Consider the following 27,735-nt stretch of genomic DNA (forward strand, 5'->3'; position numbering starts at 1 on the left):
TTTTTTCTATTTTTAGTAGAGATGAGGTCTCGCTCTTGCTCAGGTTGGTCTTGAACTGCTGACCTCAAGGGATCCTCCCACCTTGGCCACCCAGAGTGCTAGGATTACAGCCCTGAGCCACCACGTGGGCCCACTGTTCAATTTCTAACTCTGCTACTGTTTCCTTGCCTGGGAGTGAACTCCCTTTTCTGTCAATTTGTGCTGTGATACATAGCCCCGATTCTTATAAACGTGGTTCAAATCTGGTGCTTGGGTTTGACGCTACCTAAAAACTGAGGCTTTAATGTGGTTTCTAAAATTGCAAGTCACTCACAGGGTCCTGCTGTATCATAAAAAAAAGATTGGACAAGAATGGCAGACCTTTTAGAATACTATACAATAAATCCTCATTTGTAATTAAGTTTGATGGCATATACATTGTTGAATAATTCAGATATGAAAGGAGTTCTTCCAGGTACAAAGGTGCAGGCAGGGTCCTTAAACCAAACTGTCACAGTCCCTTTCCACTGGGACCCTCTAATTTATTACTATAGGATCCAGTGCCAAATGGCAATATGAAGTTTCAGTTTTCATTATTTAAAATGGATGAACGTGACAAAGAGGGGTGACTCCCTGGATAATCAACTCATGCAGCTTAAGATACTGAACATCAAAAAATTTATTAGCTTTCAAAATATGGATTCCTAGACCTCCCGAATTCTAATTTAGTAACTCTCGGGTGGGTCCCCAGAATCTGCAGTCTTATAAGCTCTTCATGTTCTCTTAATAGATATATTTATGTGTATAGACACACACACACATACGTGTATATATTAATACATCCCTTAGCAGTAAAGGCTGTATAGTGCCTTCAGGCCTGGGGGCTCCAGTGTTGGTATCACACAATGAATCATAAGACAAGCAGAGCCTAAAGTAAAACAGAGAGGGAGCTAGGGAAGAAAAACTGTAGGGGTGAACAAGGCCTCTGTCACCTTCCAGCTCCAGCTCCCGGAGGCAGGGCGAGGGCTGATTCGCCCCGCGCCCGCTGCAGATGGTTAACATGCTCGCCCCACGCCACCGGCGGCCGTGTCCTGGGGCCGGGCTCAGATCAGAATCGCCTCGATAATCAGTGGCCCGGGACAAGCCCGGCCTCGTCTATCTGATCAATTCATCACTTCTGAGCGCCGGGCCCCGCAGGACCCGCTCCGGGACCTCGGAGACCGCGGCGTTGCCGCCGCCCAAGGGGCCTCGCTGCACAGCGCCCCGAAGAAGGGGCTTCGCAGGAGGAGAGCTTTTCATTTCGGGCCTGCCCGGCGCGGCTGGGGCCACTACCCGATCAAATAAGATCAAGGTGTAGGCGGGGGGAGGGGCGCAGGGGCGGGCGCGCACACTCACCTAGCACGCCCCACGCGCGCACACGCACACATTCGCGCATCCACTCACACTCGGCCCACACGCGCCGTCCACGCGACACCACAGCACCGCACACACAACCTCACCCCAGGCCGCGCTCCCTCCCGTAAGCGGCGGAAGCGCGCAACCTCTTTTAAAGCCTCCGGCCCCCCCCCCGCCCCTGCGCCTTGGAGGATTCTGGGAGTTGCCACCGCGCACCGGCGGGCGCTTGGTCAGAGCGCGCGTTGCTGCCCTCGCGTGGCTCGGAGGGAACCCAGGCCCCAGGGCGAGGCGTGACTGATTTCTACCAGGCAGAATCGTGGTTGTCTTTTGATCTTTGTGTAAGCTACATATTTAATCTATATCGACAGTTTTTCTTTGATCTTGACTTTATTTTTGTTGGTCTTAAATTTTTAAATATTCCATTTCTGGATATGAGATGGTTCAGCTTCAGGAGATTTATAGGTGAATGACTTGTTTCCCATGGAGACAGCAGTCCCTGGTCATTACCAAGCAGAGCATCGGCTCCTCCAGGAGCTCCTCCTACGGGCGAAGGCAAACATGATTTTACCGAAACGTAAGGTGAGAAACAGTATTTAAACCCAAAGACTAGTCAGGGTATCTCTGAAATGGGTAAAGGTAGGAAAGGCGTATCCCAGCCCTCTCTGGCTGCCCAGAATTTGATGCTGTGGCAGTCATAATGCTGAAACTTTCATTTATGTTCACATCCATTAAAATATCTTATTTTCAAACTCCAGAATGAGTGAAAAATAACAGGGATTATATAAGTAGAATTAGCTCCTCTCACATTAGAGATCACCATTTTAATGTCTCAGTTCCCTTCTTTCTCCTTTTTCTTTTTTTGTGAAACAGACTCTTGCTCTGTCACCCAGGCTGGAGTGTAGTTGCATGATCATAGCAGATGATACTTGTATTTTAGCAGCAGTGATGGGTAAAATGTATTGGGAGTGCTACCTTATTTAATACACCTCGAAACCTACTCATTCATATACATGAAAATAGGAATGATGGTATTCACTGATGTGAACTATTAATAAAAAGGTATGCTATGGGCAGATCCCTGGGGAGTATTGAAAAAATTTCAATAAATTCAGCATGTGACAAATAAAACGGACAAAGATTTTAGGGAAGGAAAGTTTATTTTCAAGGATTTGTGCATACAATGGTGAATAAAAAATTGTATTTCAACTACAAAAAGGAGCTGACTTCATTCCATCCTGGCATACAGTGTTTATGGTGATGCCAGTTTGAATCTGAGGCAATACTGCTATCCCCATTCCACCGCCCCTAAAAAATTCCCCCAGCGGAATAACTTCCTATAATTTTTACTCGAAAATATATGACACATCAACCAAAGTAATGAGTTAAACAAGTTTCTGTTTATCTGCTTACATAAAGTCAAAAAATGAAATAAGCTGTGTATTTGTTTCCTGCTATAAATTACCTTTGCCTTGTGCACTTTTTGGTACATTCTGATAGGAAGACATCTCAAAATATAACAACTCAAGAGTTTACGTCAAGATGACCCACCCAGGAGACTATAAAAATTGGTTTGAACTAGAATTGTGGAATGGAACTAGTTTAAAATATGAAGCAACTCTAAGCACCAACCTTATAGATATTAACCCTATTAGAAAACAAAAGTCATTAAAGCTACAAAATAACAAGTGCAAAACATGCTGAACCTATTTCCAGGGAGGGACATTCCCTTTGACCAACAGGTCCCACACTCACACCCACGAGGTGTAACTCTTCTTTCTTGTTCCACTAGATTTCCTTTCTCTCATGTGAAAGGTCCTCAGAAATGACAATGGAAAATACATGAATCATTGAAATTTACCCTGTGGACCAGTTCCTGAAGAGATAACAGCCACAACTCTGAGATGATTAGACATGTAGTGTTCACTGATGACTTTCTATACTTGTAGAAACCCTCAAAGCACTAGACTGCATATTTCAGAATCTAAACTTCCTAGCAGCTTTCATTCTTTCGGAGGAAGCAGACAATTTACTGCCACACAGGAGTCAACCACAGTTAACTTGCCCACAGTTAAGTTTTTACTGTAATGGACAATTCAACTGGAAGACCTATGTCTATGCTTGCTTATAATAATTTAATTTTAGAGCTACTTTTTTTTTTAAAATAGAGAAGTTCTAGACTTCATGAATCCAACAGCTGATCCTTTTGCAGGTATAAGGAGGATGGAATGGAGAAGTCTTCCCTTCAAATGTGAAGTCATCTAAAATGATTTGCTCAGCGGTCAACTATACTCCATGGCAAAGCCCTTTAATCTGAATTGCAAACCTCTGTTTTCCTTTACTTCAGGAAACACTCTCATTTTATTCATGTATCCTCTGTCCTGTCCAAACATGCTAATGAATATCAACAACTTCTCTCATTTGAATTTCTCATGTTCTTACAGTAAATAGAATTTCCAGAGACAACTAAAGAGCACTGCAATATGAAGAAAATTAAGAGTTGGCCAAGAAAAACAAGTAATCAACTAAAAATTGCCATAACCACCCAGACTTAAACAAAAAAATAAGTTTGTATCTTTTAGAACAGGACAAACTTCCATTTAACATTATAATAAATTCTTATACTAGATGAATTCACTAGTATATGAATCAATATACTAGATTTATTTCTTCTACTCTAACTGTAAATATTAATATATTAAACAATTATTTCTTCAATAGTTTCTTTTTCCCTTAGTGGTGGCATTACAAATTGAATAACAGTATTTAGCACGAAGTAATTTAGAAAATATAAAAAGACTTTAGGAAACAGTAAGAGTTGATTAATTTTCATATACCATTTGATCGAGTGATGTCTCCTTTTGGGGATACTGACAAACAGAAATTTTTTGTCTAAGCCACTGCTTTCTGGTCTCATCACAGATAACTCACAAATTTTATGTAGGCCCAGGTTCTCTTGGCAAAACTCTTGAACAACCAGCACATAGCACAGCTACTTCATCTGTTCTCTTTTTGCAACAGGGCCATGTCTGTCGCTTATGTTCCCAGATGGGTATATGAAAGATAAATTCCCAAAGCCAAACAATTTCTTGGCATTGCATAACTCCTGTTTCCCACCCAACACTCCCTCCCCAATTTGCCAGATCCAAATCAAACGGTAAAAAAAAGTCTTGTCTTGAAAATTATCTCTCCTCCCAAGAGGTCTAAACACAGCCTATTTCCTTCCCTAACAAGCCTCAGTTTGAAAAGATCCTGATGAGGGGGTGAAGAACAAAATAGGTGACAGGTTTTTAAGCAGAAGGTATGTAATCTTATCACCGAGGGGTATAATTTATCTGGACATTATATGCACTCTGCCAAGGACTGATTTACACACAGATCAAAGGAAGTTGGCTTTGTAGAGTCCCCTGAAGCATATATAATGTTCATGACCATGAGGAGTTTTCCTCACGTGGCAGGGGCAGATACTGTGGTGTCATCCTGGGGACTTTGATGATTTTAGCTGAACTCTCCTACACTGGGTCCAGGCCTCCAACAGGTTCTTCATCTCCGTCCCCTTGGTTGGCAATGGATGAGTTGAATACTTTGGGATTCATTTTATAAACAGGACGTAAAAGGCCATTACAACACAAGCAATTGCCACAGCAGCATGCAGCCTGGTTCCAATCACAGCAGCTAGCAGGCAGAAGTAAAAAGAGAAAAGAAATCACATCCTGCTCTTCACAAAAGTCCTCATTTTCAAGGTGATATTTTAAAATCTCTAGTCACAGATGTAGAGACTTACTGAGGGTCTCAAGGACCTGGGAACATTTTTGTTGGGGTTTTCTTGACAGTCTCACACTGTCATCAAGGCTGGAATGCAGCAGCATGATCATAGCTCACTTCAGCCTTGAATTCCTGGGCTCAAGTGATCCTCCTTCCTCACCCTCCTCAGAGTAGCTGGGACTACGGGCATGTGCCACCATGCCCAGCTAATTATTATTATTGTTTTTTAATTTTTTGCAGAGACGAGGTCTCGAATTCCTGGCCTCAAGCAATCCTCCCACCTCAGCCTCCCAAAGTGCTGGAATTACAGGCATAAAGCCACTTTGCCTGGTCATATTTTGCCCTTTTTTGAAAAAAGATTTAGGTGGGTAGGATTCCAGATGAATGTGCCCAAAATAAACAGTAAAAAAGCATCTGAGTCAATTAAATCAAACCTTACCCTTCACAGACAATCATAAAAATTTTTAGTGGGAAAATATTTCTTCCACTGAAGGGAGGAATTCCAGCCCAGCCTAAAATTTTTTAATTTGGATACTTTTATCCCATGGAAAATACTAAAATTACTTGGATGCTAAAATAATTATGTTTTTAAATAAAAGCAAACTTTAATATTTACCTCTTCCCTCAAATTTGGAAAATGATTATTTAATTTTGCAGACTCTCAGACCTGATCTCAGGATTTTTTCTAAAAGAGAAACCAAATACAATCCCAGACCATTCCGCTCCCCGCTTTCTAGCACCACACTGTGTGGAGATGGCAATCTCCTCTCCCTGTCCAGACATGGCCTTACCTTTGTAAAACACACCCCAAACGCCCTTCTTCTCTGATAGCAGCCAGGTTTTGAGACGAGGTACTTTCTTGAAGTAGGCACAGGTGCAAACAAAGAGCAAACCAAATACCAGAATCCCATCCAAGGAGTACACTGTTACACAGAGAAGAAAAGAAAACCTTTGGTGTGAATTTCACTTGTGACAGGTGAGAATTCTCCTGTGAATTCTCAGAAGGACAGAGTGTGGTATGATAACAAAATGATAACCTCACGTGGGAACGCCAACACTTGACAAGAGGGAACCAAGGTCCTAGGATTAAGAGGTTACTTTATTGTTCTCCAAAAATTGCTTGTAGACATCCCGAAGAGCACAGGAATGAACAAATTCACTGCTCCCTTCTCTTACCTTTCAAAAAACTAGAAATCCTGGGCAGAGCGCATCAGTTTATGTGGATAGAATTAGCTTCCTAGGAATGACCAGTGTTGGCAATAGGTTGAAAGAGGCATAAGAATCCTTAAAGACTGACCACAGAGAATTAAACATGTTCTCGTTATAAATCATTTACAATAAATGATAAAGGAGAACTAGATATTTAGCCAAGTCTGTCAAATCTGCAGCTGTTGGTAAAGAATATGTTAAGTCAAAAAAAAAAAATAAATAAATAAAGCTTAATGGAAACTACAAGAGTTAAAATCCACATGACTACAATTTTCCTGTACTTATCTTACACTTTATGCATGATATTCTACTTACAAACCAAACTTCTGCCAGAATAACAACAGATTCTTGTAAAAAAAAAAAAAATCTGAGGATTCAACATAGTGGAAAGCTTTAAGCTCTTAGTTCCATTTCTTACATATGTAAACCAAGTTATTTCTTGTACAGGTAAGCACAACGAATCACTAACAGCAAAAAAAGACAAGATATTGGACCACAAAAGCAGGGGAAGTGGGGAGAATGACTAAAATTTATTCAGCAATTACTATGTGTCATATTGCTCTCTTGGTTGGGTGTGGTGGCTCACACCTGTAATCCTAGCACTCTGGGAGGCCAAGGCGGGCGGATCACTTGAGCTCAGGAGTTCGAGACCAGCCTAAGCAAGAGCGAGACCCCGTTTGTACAAAAAATAGAAATAATAGCTGGGCAACGTGGCACGCGTTTGTAGTCCCGGCTGTTCGGGACGATGAGGCAGAAAGATTGCTTGAGCCCAGGAGTTTGAGGTTGCAGTGATCTATGATTATGCCACTGCACTCTACACTCTAGAGGGGGGGACAGAGTGAGATTGTCTCAAACAAACAAACAAACAAACAAAAAGATTGCTCACTTATTTCCTGGTTTAGATTAAATTTTCCTTTAGGTGATGTCCCTTCTCTTACTGTGTTTAGTATCCTGAGACTTCTGACTTCCCAAGAAGGTCCAAGTGAATGTTATGTATAACTAGTGTCTCCTAGTTCTAGACTATACTCTCTACCTCTCTGTCTCACAACTGTCACATAACAAAGGATCCAGTAAATTAATACACTAAGTTCTTTCAAGGAACTATACCCTTACGTATTACTCTTTTTCTCCCATAAGCTTTTGCAGACAATGCCTAAATTCACAAGGAGGTGAAATTTAAGTCTTCAGTGGTAGGCCAATGGACAATGTACCTTTGAGAAATGCTTTCCTGAGCCCCTCAAATCATACTGCCTAAAAGGCCTTCTCTTCTTTCCTGTGGGCTGATTCTAAAGGCTCCGTTTGGAAATCATGTCTATAAAGGGTTTGAAGAGACCTGGAAAACTGGGTCCGATAAACAGGGTGGCAACTGCCACATCCTTTGGAAGAGGCGGTGTCTAAATCCATCCTTTGTAACACTAGCCAGGGTCTCCAGATGGGATCACCCAGCCAGGACTTAAGAATCAAACAAGAGAAGGCTTCCCGGCATTTTTTCAAAACAAAACTTTTTGGGAGGTCTACATTCACCTACCCCCAAAAGTGTGGGATTTGATACTCTCTGTGATTTCTTGGTTCTCTCAACAAGCCTACTGTCCGAAAGTATGAGAACGCAGGAGTCTGGGAGGAGGATCCTCTCTCTTCCCTGGGTCCCAACAGCAGTAGTTCTACCGGGGCTGGCCTCCCTAAGGGCCAGAAAGAACTTCTAGGAAAGAGAAAAGGGAACGCAAAGGATAGGAACCGAGGACTCGAGGTGTGGGCACGAAAAGCACTGGGGGATGGTGTGGGAGTCCTAGATGGATACAGGAAGGGGGAATCCGTGGAGGGGTACAGGGAACATAAGTTAGGGGCGCCGAGAGGCCAAGGGGGGCCGGGCTGGGAGGGGGCGGGGAGAACGACCACGTCAGTCCTGGCCCCGCCCGCCACGTTTCCCCCTCTTCCTTCACTCCAACCCTCCGCTCAGGGCACCAGCTCTCACCGTTCGTCATGACGGATGGGCCTGGAACTAGGTAGAGGGTCTGGGTTCAGCGGTGGTAGCGGCGAAGGCGGGGAAACCCCACTCTCGCTTGACACTTCCCGATCCGGGCCGCGACGACGGCAGGAGCCGTAGTACGCAGGCGCAGGGGCCGAGAGGCGAGCGCCGAACGCTATCAGGAGTGGCTAGCCGATTGCCGAGCTAGGGAACCTGCGCGCTTACGTAGGGTAAGAAGAGCGCTATCCTGGAGGCTTCCTACGTGGCCATGGTAACCAAGTCTCCTCGGCGTGCTCCTGCGGAGTTAGAGCTGGGGCGCAACCTGACAGGTTTGAGTCGATGTGTTTGGAAAGGTAAAGGCTTGGAGTTTTGTACTTTATTTTGCGCTGTGGCTGCTGCTGCTGCTGCTGCGGCTGCTGCTGCTGTGTGTGTGTATGTGTGTGTGTGTGTGTGTAAAAGCAGCAGCCCCCCTGCAACCGAGAGGTACTCATTCCAGGCCTCCACTTAAGCGAACCCCAACACCAGGGGTCAAGAAGCGACCCCTGCGGGCTCCGGACTGCCCTTGCTGCGCGGCTTTTCCTGGTGGAAATCTAGATAGTCATCCTACTCCTAAAGTTTCCAAATGAAATAAGGAACTTTATAACAAAAACAAGTCGCATATTTCATATCCTAAAGGACCACGTTGTTGGGAAACATTTAGATAATTGCCTTGTTTGTACAGACTTTTCCTTAAAATATCAGAAGAGTATCGATTATCTCCTGTATTTAATTCATGCTGGGGTCACCTCGGCCACGTTAGCCAGACATCAGCGGTATCTGGTCAGCGCTTCTCTGAGGACACGTTGACACTTGGACAACGCGACAATAGACATAGTCAGATGGGGTTAGGGTGAAGGAGACAAAACTACAGGTTTCATTTTTTAAACTGAAATCCTTAATTTCACACAATTCAGCCTGCTTTGTTAGAGTCCCGCGAAAGTGCAACAGAGTCTTCCGAGGCTGAAGTTGTAAGGTTACCAGCCTGCGGCGGTTGTCAAGGACCTAAAGGGATTCTACTCCTCTCTGTTGCAGTGCCATCTGCTGGCTGTCCTACATTTCTTTTGTTTTTACTTCTGCTGCCCAGTGGTGTCACCAACAGTTCTACATTTCTAACAGATGTTCTTCTGACATCTGAAATGTTTGTTTAAAGCCAAACTCATTTCCCTTTGTTTTCCCATTTCTATTTTTAATATATCTTTTCCCTAATAACCAAGTTAAAAATGTGTAAAATTTTAAAAATCAAATTCTTTTCTCAAAATGTCATTCAAATTGCCCCCTTTTTAATCCTACATCCATCACCTTAGTGAGGTTACAATTTCAGTCTTCTTTAAGCATCAATTAAATCTTCACAACAATGAAGACCTACATTTTTATAACATTTTCAAAGCAAACAAACTTTGTCATATATTATTTAATCCTCACAACTACCTTATTATTCCTATTTTAGAAATAAAGCAAATGGGCCGGTGCGTGGCTCATGCCTGTAATGCTAGCATTCTGGGAGGCCGAGGCTGGAGGATTGCTCGAGGTCAGGAGTTCAAGACCAGTCTGAGCAAGAGTGAGACCCCCCTCACCCCGTCTCTACTAAAAATAGAAAGACATTATCTGGACAACTAAAAATATATATAGAAAAAATTAGCTGGGCATGGTGGCACATGCCTGTAGTCCCAGGTACTCAGGAGGATGAAGCAGGGGGATCCCTTGAGCCCAGGAGTTTGAAGTTGCTATGAGCTAGGCGGACGCCATGGCACTCTAGCCTGGGCACAGAGCAAGACTCTGTCTCAAAAAAAATAAAATAAAATAAAGCAAATGAGGTTTAGGGTAAGGACTGCCCAGTATAATACACAATAATTCTGGACTAGAAAATTTTTCTTCATGCAACATCTGCGGTTTCCTTTAACAGCAACCGTGCCTGCTGAATGATGTCTGAATCCTTAGCCTGCTAGTCAAGGCCTTCTGGCAGCATTTTCCACTGTCCCCTAGGTGGACATTAAGCTTTGGCTGTGAAAAGAAAATACAGTCTTTTCTTTCTTATTTTTGCTCATGCCATTCACTTTTTTGGAGATAACTTTATCTCCCCATTTTTTTACTAAGATGAAAACCTTTCCAATTTTTGTCATGCTCTGAAAGGTAATTCTTTCCTCTTCTATCACTCTCAGAGATTAAGAATAAAGTTTAAGGATAAAGAAATCAAAGTTTAAGAAGTAGGAAGAATGATTAATGGGCCAATTACTATTTTTAAAGGACAGTGATAATGCCCAGTATCTTATTCTGATTGAATATTTTTTTGTTCTGCTCAACATTTATTCTTTTCTGTGTCTTCTTTTTCCGTGGATCTGTCTCTCTTCTTCTTACTCTTTCTCCCACTTTTACATTTATTTTATTTCTTCTTTCTCCACCATATTTTTTCTTTTTCACGTTTTATATTTTACCTTTTTATTGAGTAGAGTGAATCTCACCATGTTTTTATTTCAAAATTCATTGTATCAAGAATTTTATTTTATTTTATTTTTAGAGTCAGGGTCTCACTCTGTTGCCCAGGCTGGAGTACAGTGACCAGATCACAGCTCACTGTAACCTCGAACTCCTAAGCTCATGCGGTCCTCCTGCCTCAGCCTCCCAAAGTACTGGGATTACAGGTGAGAACCACTGCACCTGGCCAAGAATGTATAGTCTAAAAAAAAAAATACATTCAGTTTTCTCCTAGGTAAAACTGGGTTTTTAATGGTAGCTTCTTTCTAGGTTGTTGGAGGATTAAGAGAATTACTATTTACAATATCTGGCATGAAGTAAGCGCTCTATAAATATTAGCTATTGTTTTTGTTGCTTATTTGTTAAAAGAAAGTATTTACCAGTGTCTCCTATGTGCTGGGTACTTTTCTAGATTTTGCAGGAATAGAGGCAAAAATAAGTCCCTGCCCTCAGGGAACAAAATATGTTGGGTAAGATAGATGAATAAACACATTTAAATAGAGTACAGGCATTGTGCTTTGTAAAAACGTTATCTTTTATTTTCACAACTGTTTTGAAGAATATTTTTTAAATGAGAAATCTTGGGCTGGTCGAGGTAGCTCATGCCTGTAATCCCAATGCAGGAGGATTGCTTCAGGCCAGGAGTTGGAGACTAGCATGGGCAACGTAGCAAGACCCAGCCTCTACAAAAAAAAAAAAAAATTTTTTTTAATTAGCCCAATGTGGTGGTGCACATCTGTAGTCCTTGTACCTATTTGGGAACCTGAGGTGGGAGTATTGCTTGAGCCCCAGGTGTTTGAGGTTACAGTGAGCTATGATTGGGTCACTGCACTCCAGCCTGGGCAACAGAGCCAGACCCTGTCTTTAAAATAAAGATGTTTGGCTCTCCTGGGTACTGATAATTAATAAATAAATAAATAAATAAAATGAAATGAGAAATCCTGGTGCTCAAGGAAGGCACATGGGTGAGGTCACATAACTAGTTAGAATCCAAACCCAGGTCTAACTTCAAAGCTCCCTTACTCTTGTTATCACAGTGCCTCAAATTGCAGTGCTTTCCACTGATATTGATCTTTGATGATTTTGTTACAAGCATTAATATTTCTGTTAACCTAAAAAGCCTCACTGCCACCCATCCCCTGCAGTCTTGTCTCACACCAGGCCAAAGCATGGGTCACTGGCTGTTGTAGCCCAATTGCCAGAAATAAATAGAGCCCCACTGTACTCTCAATTCATACAATGCTTCCTCAGGTCATTGCAGCCTACCCTGGAGAACTGGCAGTTGTTGCCAAATGCCTGTCAGTCAAGAACAGTGGCCTATTTGTTAGGGTTGTTTTAGTCATTGTGGTGAACACTAATCAGTCATGGGGACCATGACTATGGCATTCTGGTTTAACCAAAGAGTAAATTTAGTCTCAAAGGCACAACTTGCAACAATAGCTTCATTTGAATTACAACATATTTGAAAAGGGATGTCAAGCAGGCATTAATTTATGCTACAAATATTTGTTCCAGAACTTCTAAATCTAAGGAATGTGCTAGCCTTTGGGAGCGCAAAGATGAATGAGAAACAGACTCTGTTCTTAATAAGTTTAAGATTTTGTAGAAAAAGATAAGCTGTGTGTATAAATAACCAGAAAATACAGTAGAAAGTGAGAAGTGTCAAAGGAAAATGAAAACTAACTGCTGTGGGAATATAAAGGAGAAAGTGCTTTCAGCTGGAGAGCTCAGGGAAGCCTTTATTGAGGAGCAGACATTTTAGCAGGGCCTGAAAGGCATGAAGAATTTTAATAGGCAGAAAGGAAAAGTATTCTAGTGGGAAAGGAATACGGTGATCAAAGGTCTAGAAAGGGAAAGTACAAGATAAGTTTAGGGCATAGTTCACCCTTTCTCTGCTTCACTGGCTAATTCCCATTCATCTTTCAGGTCTCAACTCAAACCTCATTTACTCAAGGGAGGCTTCTCTGACCTTCCTGGGTCTCTTTCTCCCATCATAAGCTTCCAAAGCATACAATATGTACTGAATTCATGTTCCCCTGCTACACTGTAAAGTTCGTTTGCATTGTTTTTCGTTTTATCCACAGTCCTCTAGCAAGCGCTGAACGTTTTGCAGGTGCTTGATAAATATCTATTGCATAAATAATTGAATATGACCCTGTGGAACTGGAATGTAGAGTTCAAGGAGAACAGCAGAAGACAATGGTGAAAGGTAGGTTCTTGAATAAAAAAAGCTGACACTTATATTTAGTACATGCCAGGTGCTACCCAAATCACCTTATCGGTATTAATACATTTAAGCCTCATAATAACCTATGATTATCCCCATCCCACAGATGAGGAAATGGAAATGTATGAAGAAGTCAAGTAAGTTATCTCAAGGTAACACAGCTGATAAAGGGTATAGCTAGGATTTCAAACTCAATCCATCTGCCCTCAGAACCTGCATATTTAACCAAGGAATGTGAGCATTATTTGGGAAATAAGCAGATGGTTAGACTACATAATATTTCAAGAAGGAAAAGGTGTCTCAGAAAAAAAAAATAATTGGTAACTAGTAGTTACTAATTAATTTTTTTTTTTTTCTTGAGACAGAATCTCACTCTGTTGCCCTGGGTAGAGTGCTAGAGTGCAGTGGCATCATCATAGCTCACTGCAGCCTCAAACTCATGGGCTCAAGCAAGCTTCTTGCCTCAGCCTCCTGAGTAGCTGGGACTACAGGCACATGCCACCACACCCAACTAATTTTCTATTTTTAGTAGAGATGGGGTCTCGCTCTTGCTCAGACTGGTCTCGAACTCATGAGCTCAAGCAGTCCTCCACCTTGGCCTCTCAGAGTGCTAGGATTACAGGTGTGAGCCACCGCACCCAGACAAATTAAAAAAAAATTTTTTTTAAGACTGCATAAGATTATTGTGGAAATCCTGAAAGCCATTTTAAAAGTGACGTTACTTCACTAATAGGGAGTCTACACCCTGGGATGGAGGAGTGGCAGTGGAGGTAGAAGGTGGGACTGCAAAGCCTCCTTCTGGATTTAGTGTCTGATTGGTGCCACCTGCCTGTCTTCTCCCAGCCATCACTAACACCTGTCTCCAGCCCACCTCCTAACCCCCTGCCTTCCTCATTTCTGATAATCCCACCCCTGCCATTCCTTCCAAATTATTCTCACACAACTGAGATCTACTTCTCCCTTCTATCAATTACACCTGTGTGCTTCTCTGCTAACTCCATTTTTTTGTGAACAAATCTCTTTTGTCATTAACCTTTTCTTTAAAAGCTCATTCCACTTTTTTGCTATAATTAAAATCTGGCTTTTCTGACCAGTTAGCTAAGGGTCGGGGACAAGTTCACAGCCTCATTCCTTCAGTAATCATTTATTCAAAGTCTACTTTCCTTGATCCTACTGCCCTCCTAAGGCTACTTTCCTCTCTTTGCTTTTCTACCCTTCAGTATCCAACTATGCACTGTCAATGTAAAAGGAAGAGGCTGAAGCACTAAACGTAAAGAGTTACTTGAACCAAAGTGAGGACAGCTGTGCAGAATACTGAGCCCTAAGTAACCTTAGATATGAGCTCCATTCTTCCTTTGTTGCAAGCAGTTTTTTTTTTCTTCATGGCTGCCAGGTAGAATGATACAAGCAGGTTTTTAAAGGTAAAAAAGGAGAACAGGGGGTGGGCTCATACACAGTTGTTTGTCAGGAATTCTCACTGGTTTATTTACAGAAGTAACATTGATTAGTGATTGGCTATGCATCATTAAGCTGTAGGATGTGAGTTATAGGTCCAGTGTGACATTATTAGGTTAATTTATAGCTACTTGTGGCAGTAGCAAGCAGTTTCAAGAGATGAATACATAGCTCAAAAGGGGAAGAAGGACGTTAGGATGTGATTGCTGTCTTATCTTAATTTCTCTCTAGGCCCAATAATTTTTTTTTTCAGAGGCAGGGTCTCACTCTGTTGCCCAGGCTGGAGTGTGGCAGTGAGATCATAGCTCATGGTAATCTCCTGGGCTCATGCAATCTTCCTGTCTCAGGCTCCCAAAGCTCTGGGATTATAAGTGTGAGCCACCACACTTGTGGGACCAATAATTTAAAAGGACTCACATTCCTCATATAAAAGTTCTTTTCTTTTCTTAACACTTATTATTTAACTAATTGTTTTTTTTAATCTGGCTTCCATCTTCACCACTGCCCTCAAACTATTTTCGGCAGATTATTCTCTTACCTCTTAATTGTCAAATCTAAGGCCTTTTCTTAAAGTATTCTATCTCTTCATCTCTGTGGCAGAGCCAGGGGCGGTGGCTCATACTTGTAATCCTAGCTACTTGAGGTTGAGGTGGAAGGATCACTTGAGGCCCGGAGTTAGAGGCCATAGTGAGCTATGATCACAACATTTCACCCCAGCCTGGGTAACAGAATGAGACCCTCCAAAAAAAAAAAAAAAATCTCTTTAGCACTGAGAATTCCAGATTATCTGTTTCTTTTTGAAATTTTTCTTTTCCAAAGTGTGTGTGTGTGTGTGTATTTTTTGAGACATAGTCTACCTCTGTCACCTCAGCTCGAATGCAGTGACGTCACCATAGCTCTGCAACCTCAAACTCCTGATCTCAAGCAATCCTCCTGCCTCAGCCTCCCAGAGTGTTAGGATTATGGGCGTGAGCCACTGTGCCCAGCCCCAAAGTATATTATTATTCTCTTCCTCCTCCCTTTCCTCCTCCACTTCATCCATCTTTTATCTTTTCTTACTTCTTATGCCATTCCTTCTTTCTTTTCTGTCTCCTTGATGTACCGTTTCTAAGGATCTGCCCTTTGCCTCCCTTCTCTCTTGCTTTTGTTCCCATGTAGTCTTTAAAATACCACCTTTGTGTTGATATCTCCTGTATCATTTTCTCTCATCCTAATTTCTTGTGGATTTCCAGGCCTGTTTTTCCATCAGTCTGTAGGACATATCTAGAGTCTCAAACTCAGACTAAACTCATTTCTTTCCACCCCCAATAGCTTTCCCTTTTTTTCTTTCTTATTTACATTAATAGCATTCAACGCATCTGGATATAAACCTCTCTGTCCATAGCTCTCAGATTCATTGTCACAAAGTCCTGTAAACTGGATCTCCTAAAGTTTCTCTTAAATCATTTCCTTTTTCTTCTTCTTCCCCTTTGCCTTAATTCAGATTATAATCATCTCTCATCCTAGGTAGTTTCCCTGCTAAAGTGATCTTTTTAAAAAAGATTGTCATGTGACTCCTTTGCTTAAAGACCTGCGAAGAACTTTGCAGTTTGACGTTCAGGCTCTGAAGAGAACATTTAAGGCCTTTCACACTCCAATTCCAGCCTCATTTCCTGCATCCCCACCCAACAAACTTGGTTCTGGCAACCCACCTGGAACATCTTGTAGAAGCACACCATGCCTTTCACTCTCTGTGCTTTGTTTCTGCTCTGCTCATCACAATTTTTTTCCACTTCATATTTTGGATCTCAGGTTCAGAGGATTGAATTATTTCTACTCCACAATTCATGGCATACTATTGCAACTGACCCTTCCAAGGATCCTCACTTTTATTTATTTATTCCCTTTATCCCTATTCCCATTTCTCCTACACTGCAACCTTCCCAATATGTTTAATGTCTATTAAAATATGTTCCTATAAAATATATTATTTTGTGTTTTTAATTTACATAAATGGTATTGTGTTATAGATCTCATTGTATTTCTTACTTTTTTTACTTAAAACTTTTTAAGTTCTGTCCATGTTGCCAGTCCATCACTTCTGATTGCTGCATAGTACTCCTTGGTGTGCGTCCAGCACCTTTTACCTGTCTACTTCTCTGATAATGGACACTCTGAATGTTTTATACCCAAGCCCCTGGACAAGGCCAGCGTTTGATCATTTCCTAACAGCAGTTCTCAACCCTATGAGACCCAACAACCCCCTCTTAAATAACAAATATAATGTCTTCTTCATTGTTCTGAAGTGAAATTCACAGATAATATAATTTACTGTGGTAGGTGGCCTTTCAGACAGCCCCTGATGATCTCCCCATCCTAATATTCTCATCCTTATGTAATCCCCCCTTGAGTGTGGGCTGCACTTACTGAAAAGAACAGGGCAGAAATGATAGGATGTCATTTCCAAAATTAGGTTACAAAAAACTGTGACTTCTGTCTTTTGGGTTCTCTCATTTGTCTGCTCTGGAGGAAGGCAACTGCCATGTTGTGGGATGTCCTGTGGAGAAGAAAAGGACTATGTGGCAAGGAACTGAGGGAGGCTTCTGGGACACAATTAGTAAAGAACTGAGGCCCTTAGTCCAATACCCTGCTAACACCGAGTGAGTGATTCTGGAAATGGATCCTCCACCATCAACACTTCAGATATGACTGCAGCTCCAGCCAACATCCTGACTGCAACATGAGGGACCTTGAGCCAGAGGCACCCAGCTAAACTGCACCCAGATTGCTGACACACAAACAGAAACTGTGTGATAAATGTTTGTTTGAAGCCATTAAGTTTTGGGGTACTTTGTTATATAGCAATAAATAATATACTTACCTACTCACATAATTTTAAAATAATATATAATGCCCTAACTGTAATATAAAGGTAAAATAAAGACAATAACCCATGATGTAATATGTACATGCTTAAGCATGATTACACTAGGGGCTATAATGAAGATTCCTGATGCTTGTACCTGTATGTGTAGACGCACCTTGAATGCAGGAGCTAGGGATGTAGACTGACTGGGGTGAGTTGATGACATTATTTCTTGAAAGAGTTCAAAGCTCTTAATGAGTTCAAAGCTCTTAATGAGTTCCAAACAAAATAAAGTACAATATATGTTCCTAGAAAATTCAAAGTACATTTTGTCTTTTTTGTTGTTGTTATTGAGACAGTGGCTCACTCTGTTGCCGGGGCTAGAGTGCCGTGTCATCAGCCTAGCTCACAGCAACCTCGAAGTCCTGGGCTCAAGCGATCCTCCTGCCTCAGCCTCCCGGGTAGCTGGGACTACAGGCATGCACCACCATGCCCTGCTAATTTTTTCTATATCTATTTTTAGTTGTCCATATAATTTCTTTCTATTTTTAGTAGAGACAGGGATCTCGCTCTTGCTCAGGCTGGTCTCGAACTCCTGAACTCCTGAGCTCAAAGGATCCTCTCGCCTGGGGGCCTCCCAAAGTGCTAGGATTACAGGCATGAGCCACCGCGCCCGGCCTCAGAGTACATTAAAAGCATGGGGAAAATGCTTTGTGTTTGTGTGTTAACAAAGATAGGTTCGAGTCTCAGAGATAATTATCCTTTTCACTCACTGAATTTCCCGCAAGACATTCAGAAATCGTGTGTTTTATGGGATTTTCGTTGTGTGGCATCATCTGTTACATTGCAGGACATTTTGTATCCCTAGCTCTAGTCTTCTAATGCTCATGGTTTTCCTATTCATCATTCTGATCAAAAATCTTAATCACAAAACATTAAATCTTCTCAGTCTAGGGACACTGCCTTCTTGGAAACTAGTAAAGTTTTTGGATAGGCCGGCGCCAGAGAAAGAAAGACGAACGGAGTTGAAAGGGGTAAGTAATGAGGCTTTATTGGGACGCTCACGGGCAAGGTTCACGGGCCCCAAGAGAGAGAGAGACCCGGGAAGTCACATCGCCCAGAAGTCTGAGTGGGTTTACGTATGTTTTTAGGAATGGGGGTAGGGGTTTCTTTGGCAGGAAGATTTATGGTGGGGAGAACAAGGAATTGTCCCTTGCAGTTTTAGGGCGGGTATTGAGAAATAGGAGGGGACGGTGGTATGTGTGGACTCCAGGAACCGAGACTCTTATCAGGGTAACCATCCAGGTGTAGTCATCCTTTAATTTAGCTGGCCTTGCAGGCATTGTCCTTGGCAGGTCTTGGGCTTCTTCTTTTTCCATTAGGGAGGGGAGGGGTGCCCGCTACCAGCCTTACAAGTAGTGAAGCACAGTATCCCCCAGTAATTAACACAGTGCTTGGAAATAAACAGTGGAATTGTAAATCTTTGAAACTAAATAACACCTTCAGTCAGACCGACAACGGCTATCCTGACCCCCTATGATCCACAGCTTCGCAGTCCGGAATCTGGCAGCCATTATTCAACATGCAGAAGCAAACTTGGGGTGACCAGCTACACGCCGCTACCCTATGACTTCCTTTTCTTTGTTAATTTTAATTTCCTTCTTCGTGATTACAGAGGCAGTCTCAACCCTCGCTCCCTCGGGACTGCCTTGATTCCGCCGCCAGGCAGAAGCACCCGCTCCTCTCCAGCAGTAGGAGGCTCGACTAGGCCCCGCCCAGGTCGGGCGTGCCACCGGAAGTGAGGCAGCGGAAGTAGTAAAATCCGCTGGGAGCGAACCGCCGGAGCGCTGTAGGCTTGCGGGCCGCGGGGATGGCGGATGAGGAGGAAGACCCCACCGTGAGTAATCGTCTCTGTCCCAACTCTCTCATGTCTTCACCCACCGCTCAGGCTCAGTAGCGGTGGCCGAGCTTAGAAGAGGATCTGTTTTCCTTAATGAAATTAGCACAGAGAGTTCGGGACGCTTTTCCCTTTGGATTCATCATTTTAGTACGTGGGGCAAGACGTGAAGGAAGAGTAGGAGGGTGACCTCCTTTCCCTTTAGCTTTGGTCTATATTTTTGCCAGACACCCTTTGAAATACCTAAAGAATCCTTAGAGGTCGAACCTAGTATTTATCAGTGTTTAGTACGAACCAACAATTCAACTGGTAACAAAACTGTATACTTACTGTGAAGTAGTGGAAAAATAATGGATCAAAAGTCAGGGAGCCTGGATTTCAAAATCTCCATTCTCTATGAGCAATTTACTTAACTTTGAGCGTTGGTTTTCTTGTTATAAAATAGGGTTAAGGCTTACTTAAGGAAACTTTTTATCCCTGTATAAGAAGGTGCTTAGTAAATATTAGTTTTGGTTACTACGGGGAGGTAGACCTTGATTCAATACCAACTCTTTAGCAGTAATGCTGCCTAGCAATAGGCCAACTTAGTTGATTTAAAAAAAAAAAAAAAAAAAACCAAACTCGTGGTTCATTAGAACTCTTAAACATAGAGGCTATAGAATTATTTCTTAGGGATCTTGTAGAAGCCATTGCTGCATGAGTTGGAAGTTGGACTAGATAGTCTTTAAGGCCCCTTCAGTGGTAAGGATTCATGTTTTATTGCTACTAGCTTTAGGCTTTCTGGCTTGATAACAATGTTGAAAATGAAAAAAATTAATTATTAAAATATCACATGCAATGCAATCAATTGACGTTTCTGTGTATACATTTTAACTTCTAGTTTGAGGAAGAAAATGAAGAAATTGGAGGAGGTGCGGAAGGTGGACAGGGTAAAAGAAAGAGACTTTTTTCTAAAGAATGTAAGTTGTGTTGGACAATGATTTTATTACAGATGATGAAAACTTTTGGATATGTCCTTTGAAAGAGGATTTATTGTTCTGAATGTTTCCCTATAGGGACAATGTTCTCAGACTTGTCCTATAAAATTCTGTTTAACTTTTCAATCAGCTAGTAATGATCCTAACCCCAGTTTTATATATGTGTAAAAAATTATTTTTATATCTATATATATTTTTAGTGAGAAAATGTGATCAGTGTTTTAATTCAGGGCAGAACACCATACCTCCATTAGTTTTCCTGACCCTTAACCTGTCAGCGATAGAAACAGGGACTCATTTGATTTTAAGCAACAGGTAATGATGGGTCCAGGAGTAGGTGCTGAAAGTAGGAACTAAGTTGGGGCTTTGGATTAAGGCAGTGAACAAACCAAGAAGGTGGTGAACAGTGTGAGGCATTAAAATGGTATGGAGATTATAATGTAGTGGTCCTCTGTCCTTAGCCCTCAGTAGACATGTTTGACCCTTTTTGGCAGTAGCAAGAGGGAGAGATGCTGCTACTACTGGTGGTCCAGGCCAGCCCCTGAAAGGCACCGTGAGAATGTGCATTCCATCTCCCAGTCCTGTGTCCTTTATAGTTATGGCTGAGTATTGAGAAATGAGGCAATACAGATTTATCAGTACCTGGTTTATTTAGGCTGGGTCATCTGTGAGCAGTTTGCAAATGCCCTTGAAACTACGGGGTCAGTGTTTTTTTTTTTTTAAACCATCTAAATCTTTTTCCATATCTCAATTCCTCGCCTAAAACTGACCACTCCCTATTCCATTTGTCTGATGCTATTTACTTCACTTGTATGTGGTTAGCATAAAAATGGGATCTCTATACCAAAGCATCCCACAGTGATGCTTGCTCAGTTGGTTGTTAGTAAAGACCTTTGTTTCATTTGGATTATTTTATTTCTTTTTTTAATTTTATTTTAGTATTTTTTATTATTATTATTTCAGCATATTGTGGCGGTACAAAAGTTTAGGTTACGTATATTGGCCTTGCCCTTCCCCGCCGCCCCCCAGTCAGAGCTTAAAATGTGTCCATCCTCCCCCCCACCCAGGTTATTTTATTTCTGTGATGACAGTAATTTGGAATCTTCACAATCTTCTTACCTTACCTGAATCTTCATATATCTTACTGACCAAAGATCTGTTCTCCTAAGCCCTCTTTTTTTGTTGTTAATGTAACATAGAATATCAAAGCATTCACGGGTTTTTGCTTATGCTTTTACAAACCATTTAACCAAATGCAGTTTACATAATTCCTATATAATAAGTGTCCCTTTGCCAATAAAATATATTTTTCTACTGGTGAATTCTACCCATCAAAATGTTAGTGACAGGACGGGCGCGGTGGCTCACACCTGTAATCCTAGTACTCTGGGAGGCCGAGGTGGGTTTGAGCTCAGGAGTTCAAGACCAGCCTGAGCAAGAGCGAGACTCCGTCTCTACTAAAAATAGAAAGAAATTATATGGACAGCTAAAAAAAAAAAATATATATATATATAGAAAAATTAGCCAGGCTTGGTGGCACATGCTTGTAGTCCCAGCTACTCAGGAGGCTGAGGCAGGAGGATCGCTTGAGCCCAGGAGTTTGAGGTTGCTGTGAGCTAGGTTGACGCCACGGCACTCTAGCCCTGGCAACAGAGTGAGACTCTGTCTCAAAAAAAAAATGTTAGTGACAAAATATCTTCCTCAGAATATTTAGCAGTAAGCTTACAGTGGAGAATTCTGGCAGACACTACAGTAGCCAAGTGATCTAAGTTAGCATCACCAGTAATATACAGTATATTGACATCACGTACCCCTGATATGATGCGTTAAGAGGACACATCACCTTCTTTGTATCCTTTCTATTATGACAATGTATAACTTCAGTCTAATCATGAGAAAACATCAAACAAACCCAAATTGAGGGATAGTCTTCAAGATAACTGAACAGTATTCAAAAGTGTCAAGGTCTTGACAGACAGGGAAGAGATGAGTAACTGTCAGAGGTTGGAGGAAAGTAAAGGAGGCATGACAACTAAATAGTGTGGGATCCTGGATCAGAAAAAGGACATTGGTGGAAAAACTGGTAAAATTTGAACAAGGTCTGTACTTGTACCAATGTTAATTTCTTAGTTTCGATAAATGCCTATGGTTATATAAGATGTTAACATAAGGGGAAGCTGGATATAGGGCATATGGGAGCTCTGTACTATTTTTACAACTCACCTGTAAGTCTAAAATTATCTAAAAAAGAAAAAAGGCAAAAAAAATAATTTTAGAATCCAAAAAAGAAAGATAGAAAATATTGGTTCCTGTGCTTGTTTTCTGCTTTCTGTTTCTGGAACTAAAGGCTCTTGCCTGTGTAAACCCTAAGGATACTTCTATCCCAGGCTGATTTCCAAGTCACCCTTTTCTTCTGTAGCCTTGGTCTATTTTATTGTCTTTTCACTTCTAGTTTTCCTAAATAGGAATTAGTCTTAATGTACTTTTTCCTTCTTTTCCAAGTGTTCTAGGAATTTCTTTCTTTTTAAAAAAATGTAAAACTTACATACAATAAATTATACAAGTTTTATGTGAACAGCTTGCTGAATTTTACATATGCTACACGGAAGACCCTCTGTATTCATGGGTTGTATATCCATGGATTTAACCAACCTCCCCTAGAAAATATTTTTTTGGAAAAAAATTACATCTGTATTGAAGATGTATAGGCTTTTTTCTCTTGTCATTCTTCCCTAAACAATACAGTATAATAACTATTTACATAGCATTTATATTGTATGAGGTATTATACATAATCTAAAATACACATAGGATGTGCATAGGTAATATGCAAATACTATGCCACTTTATCAATAGGTCAGGGACTTGAGCATCTGCAGGCTTTGGTATCTAGGGGAGGTCCTAGAACCAAGCTCCCATGGATATTGAGAGACAACTGTATGTGTATATATGCACACACACTTGTAACAACCACTAAGATGAAGATACAAAACATTTCCAGCATTTGTTAACATTTACATACCCCTTTGAGAATCTGATAAAAGTTATAATTCTTCTTCCCAGAAAAATGTACACATACAGATAATGTATAAAATTTTTCTATATAATTTCAGGAAAGACTCAAGGACTTTTAAGCTTGTCTGTGGACAAAATGGGAGTTTATAGGATAAGAATCCATATGGATCCCATCTGTCCTAAACTACCAAGTGAAATACTGTTGTGGCCCTGTAATATGCTGAAATAATAAAATAAAACAATAACCCTGGGAAAACATAAGAAGTGCATCACTTAGCTTAACAAGAAAGTTTTGATATATGAAGAGGTCCTAGTGAGAGCAGAACCCATTATTATAGTTAAATACAGGTTAAGAATCAAAGTGTCATTGTGGGGTTGATCTATTAACTTATTAATTAACAGCATCCTGCTCATGTACACTAGGTTTCTGTCACTCATAGATATATAAACTAATGCTTATAAAAAGTAAATAAACAAATAAAAAGCCGGTAATCTAAGCAGTCAGACTAAACTCCAGAGTGAATCTACATATATAGCTTTTTAGTTGATATTTCTTATCATGGTTTGCTTCATACTCAATGTTCCTAACAAGGTATATAGTTTGTGAAATTAAAGAAGAAAAGAATAAACAGAAAGAAAAAAAGAAATACTGTTGTGGGTAGGAGTGAAGACTCTGGAATCAAATGACCTGGGTTCAAAGTTAGGTTCCATTTCTTAGCTGTCTGACCTTGGGTAAATCACTTAACTCACTGCCTCAATTTTCTCATCTATAGAATGGGGATAATAATAGTATCTATCTCAAAGAATTGTTGTGAGGATTAAATGATTTATATATGAAAAGGACTTAAAATAGTACCTGGCATATAATAAGAGCTAATAAGTTTTAACTCTTAGTAGTTATTTTTATTGCTATGTATTAGACTTTTTTCTCTTTTGCATTTTCTATGGTTCCTTCATATGACACCTGAAAGGGCTTTGCTGGCAGTTGCATTGATCTATTATAGGAAATGAAATGTCAAAATTCTCTGTAGAAGCCTTCTGCTTTTTCCTTTTGAATACCTTTTTTTCCTATAAGAAGGTAATTGGGACATTTTCTCTCATGTCCTTTCCCCTGTGGTAATATCAAAAAGGATTCTGCCTTCTCTTTTCTAATGCCCCTCTACTGTGCCCACATACAGAAAGCACCTCCCAGAAAAGGCTAAGCCATTGCTACCCATCCTGTCCCTGCCATGGAGTCTCCTATTTAAATGTATTCTGGAGTTACTGGCGAGTAGATGATAGAGATTAGGAAAAGAATGTTGACATTAGGGTTCAATAGCTGAAGGAAGTAGAGTTTTGTTGGTGGCCAGGTGGGAACAGTTGGTCATAAGACTGTGGTTAAATCTTTTATGCCAAAATTCATACTTGGAGACAACAAATACAATGTGAATATGTTTTTATACCAATCATCTGTGACCTGGTTCATTTCTAGTTTATTTTTAAAAAGTATTGGTCAAATTGTTAAATCTGTTCAACTAAACAAAAATGATTTTTTTTTATAGTGAGATGTATGATGTATGGCTTTGGAGATGACCAGAATCCTTATACTGAGTCAGTAGATATTCTTGAAGACCTTGTCATAGAGTTCATCACTGAAATGGTAAGATTTTGTTGTAATTGGTCTTAGTTAATTGAAGAATACATTTGAAATTATAAGCTTTAGATAAGACTAAAACTTATGGCATCTTTTTGAAATAAGCTATCCATTTGAGTGCTTGTTTGTGGAAGTTACTGGTTACTATTTATCAGTAGGGATGGAGATTATACCTATATATTCTATCCTTGCCTCCTGAATTTTATTTATAAAGACATAAAATCCTTGAATAAAATAAAAATATTATATACAATCCCATTATCCAACGTAGTTTTTTTTCCCTCCTTTTTTTTTTTTAGACAGTCTCTCCATCACCAGGACTAGAGCGCCATGGTGTCAGCCTAGCTCACTGCAACCTCAAACTCCTGGGCTCAAGCAATCCTCTTGCCTCAGCCTCCCGAGTAGCTGGGATTACAGGTGTGCACCACCACACCCGGCTAATTTTTACTATTTTTAGTAGAAATGGGTTCTCACTCTTGCTTAGGCTGGTCTCGAACTCCTGAGCTCAAATAATCCTCCAGCCTTGGCCTCCCAGAGTGCTAGGATTACAGGTGTGAGCCACTGTGCCCAGCCTTCCCCTCCTTTTCCGGTGCTTACTTAAAGATACGTAATGTTTTACATAGTAGTGATCATAGTAACATTCTTTTTACTCAAAGTTTTATAATACATATTTCTTGTGTTCTAATCATAATTATTTTAGTAGCTACCTAAAATTTATTCAAATTGTTTTCTAACTTACTTAAACATTTCCTTATTATATAAGTTATTTCCAGGTTGCTTTACTTTTATCTGAATAGTTAATGTTGAATAATCATAGTAATGAAATTTCCCCTCTCTGCTTTTATTGGATACATTCACGGGGATGGGATTATAGAGTTTGGTTGTATTTAGTACTTATAAATTTTCACCCTGTGTTTTAGATTGTTTCCTTACTACAGAATAGAAGTAAAATTACTGGGTCAGAGAGTATGATGCATTTAAAAATTTTTTTTCTATTTATAAAAGTATTTAATATTGATTAATATAATCTAAAAAGTATAAAAAAGTACAGCAAAGAAAATAAAAATTTGTAATCCTTCCGGTTAGAGACAACTAAAGCTAAAATTTTGGTGAATATCATTTTGTCTTTTTGCACGTATTTGTAACCTCTTTATAAAATTGGAATCATACAGTCTTAGAACTTGCTTTTTCCCTTAGGAAAGTCTTGAACATTTCTTCCATGTCATTGCATAGTATTGTACAGTATTTTAATCGGTTTATAGTATTGATTGTATATACTCAAATTTATTTACTAAATGCCTTATTATGAAATATTTAGTTTCCGTATTTTAGTCATTAGAAGTAATGGTATGGTAAATCTTTGTTTTTGCACAGGATGAGTATATATAATGGATGAGGTTTATTTATTTGATTTTAAGAAAACCCACTAATATTTATTGGCTATTGGGATGGAGGGAGGACTCAAAGCATAAATGGAATGGGTGGTTACAAAGAAATTATAAAATTATTTTATACAAAGGAAGACAAAAACTACATATATCAAAAAAACAAAGGAACATCAATAAATTTGATGGTTTTAATGTCTTCAATATTTTTTTTAAAAAGTGCCTATGAAGCATAAGGAGAAACGTTGCTGATAGCCTAGTAGAAAATGGTCAAAGGACATGAATAGAAAGTTCACATATGAATAACTATAATTATTAGAAGAGAAAATCTTCAACATCAACCAGCAATTAATAAATGCAAATTAAAACAGTAAGATATTAGATTTTAAAAAATTGAATTTAATATCTTTCTTTGTAATAGACTCACAAGGCAATGTCAATTGGAAGACAAGGTCGAGTACAAGTTGAAGATATCGTCTTCTTGATTCGAAAGGACCCAAGGAAGTTTGCTAGGGTTAAAGACTTGCTTACTATGAATGAAGAATTGAAACGAGCTAGAAAAGCATTTGATGAAGCAAACTATGGATCTTGACACCTTTTGTAGTACCTGAAACTCTGTTATGTTCTAGGGAAAATGTATATAATAATTGTATATTTTCTATAGTAAGGTCCTGATACCTACCTGTGTAAATGAAAGGTGGAAAAACACAGAGTTTTCTGCCTTTATTTTCATGCCTTAGATTTTAGAGTGATATTGGATTAACTGCCTGCCTTTATATGACCATACTTGAATTACTTATTTGGTTTTAATGACCATACATAAGTTAAAGTACCTTGCAAACCATGTAGTTCCTTCTGATTTTTGACTGTCTAAAGGATAAAATAGTATTTATGTGTTAGGTATATTTGTGCCCTTGTAAGCTCTACTGTAGCTGTTTAATACGTGAAATTTAAATGGCATCTTTGACTCTATGATAGCTGAAATGTGCTTTGTGTATTCTGAAGTTTTTAGACAAAAGTAGTCTGAGAGGTTATTATAGTGAACTTTTTTGTGTTTCTTTTAAGATGATACAGGAAAATAAAGGTTTTTTTTGTAAGAATGTTTGTTTTAAAAGATAATTTGTTTTGAGGAGCCGTAAAAAAAAAACAAACAAAAAAAAAAGATAATTTGTTTTAATATTCTTTTCTTCAGATAACAAGAATGATTTGATTTTTTTTGGAGAAACTCAAAGTTTCATGTGAATGTTTCTGTGTTGGAAGGCTTTTTTGATTTTTAAAACCTTTTGGGGCTTATAACATAACTATTTGTTAAGTTTTGGGATAACTCATTTTCCAGATCAGATTTAAGCTCCTAAAAATAAATGCTTTCAGTAGCAAGAATGGCACTGCTTAAAAATTGAATGGCATTGATGGCAAGATAAGCATTTAAGATAGGGTTTTATTAACATATTTGTAAGTACTTGTTCATTGTGGAAATGT

The 27,735-nt window shown here is 40.0% G+C and overlaps 2 protein-coding genes and 1 non-coding gene across 4 annotated transcripts; 1 reads left to right on the top strand and 2 right to left on the bottom strand.

Moving 5' to 3' along the window:
• Nucleotides 1-1,082: 1,082 nt before the first annotated feature.
• LOC138391234 (small Cajal body-specific RNA 2) lies at nt 1,083-1,504 on the bottom strand. The gene has a single exon (XR_011234839.1). It is a non-coding gene; the product is annotated as a small Cajal body-specific RNA 2 (non-coding RNA).
• Nucleotides 1,505-2,515: 1,011 nt separating this feature from the next.
• TMEM167B (transmembrane protein 167B) lies at nt 2,516-8,435 on the bottom strand. 2 transcript variants are annotated; one of them, XM_069479053.1, is made up of 3 exons: nt 8,318-8,435; nt 5,928-6,059; nt 2,516-5,046 (listed from the first exon to the last, which is right to left on the bottom strand). In XM_069479053.1, the coding sequence occupies exons 1-3, from the start codon at nt 8,325-8,327 to the stop codon at nt 4,964-4,966; spliced, it is 225 nt and encodes a 74-aa protein (XP_069335154.1). In that variant the 5' UTR covers nt 8,328-8,435; the 3' UTR covers nt 2,516-4,963. The 2 variants fall into 2 exon arrangements, with proteins under 2 accessions (XP_069335154.1, XP_069335153.1); XM_069479052.1 differs by having other exon boundaries at nt 5,867-6,059.
• A 10,756-nt stretch (nt 8,436-19,191) lies between these two features.
• Nucleotides 19,192-27,327, top strand: TAF13 (TATA-box binding protein associated factor 13). Its single transcript, XM_069479054.1, has 4 exons — nt 19,192-19,246; nt 20,127-20,205; nt 24,780-24,877; nt 26,678-27,327. The coding sequence occupies exons 1-4, from the start codon at nt 19,220-19,222 to the stop codon at nt 26,846-26,848; spliced, it is 375 nt and encodes a 124-aa protein (XP_069335155.1). The 5' UTR covers nt 19,192-19,219; the 3' UTR covers nt 26,849-27,327.
• The last annotated feature ends 408 nt before the right edge of the window (nt 27,328-27,735 follow it).

The sequence above is a fragment of the Eulemur rufifrons genome, chromosome 8, assembly GCF_041146395.1.
Source record: "Eulemur rufifrons isolate Redbay chromosome 8, OSU_ERuf_1, whole genome shotgun sequence".
In the NCBI taxonomy this organism is placed as follows: Eukaryota; Metazoa; Chordata; class Mammalia; order Primates; family Lemuridae; genus Eulemur; species Eulemur rufifrons.

Bases quoted from the DNA above. Each gene is read 5' to 3' on its own strand.
- TMEM167B (XM_069479052.1), bottom strand. The intron at 5,047-5,866 runs GCGGGGAGCGGA...TCTGCCTGCTAG, and splicing joins ACACAGTGTGGTGCTAGAAA to CTGCTGTGATTGGAACCAGG.
- TAF13 (XM_069479054.1), top strand. From the start codon at position 19,220: ATGGCGGATGAGGAGGAAGACCCCACC. The intron at 20,206-24,779 runs GTAAGTTGTGTT...TTTTTTTTATAG, and splicing joins GAGACTTTTTTCTAAAGAAT to TGAGATGTATGATGTATGGC. The intron at 24,878-26,677 runs GTAAGATTTTGT...TCTTTGTAATAG, and splicing joins TAGAGTTCATCACTGAAATG to ACTCACAAGGCAATGTCAAT.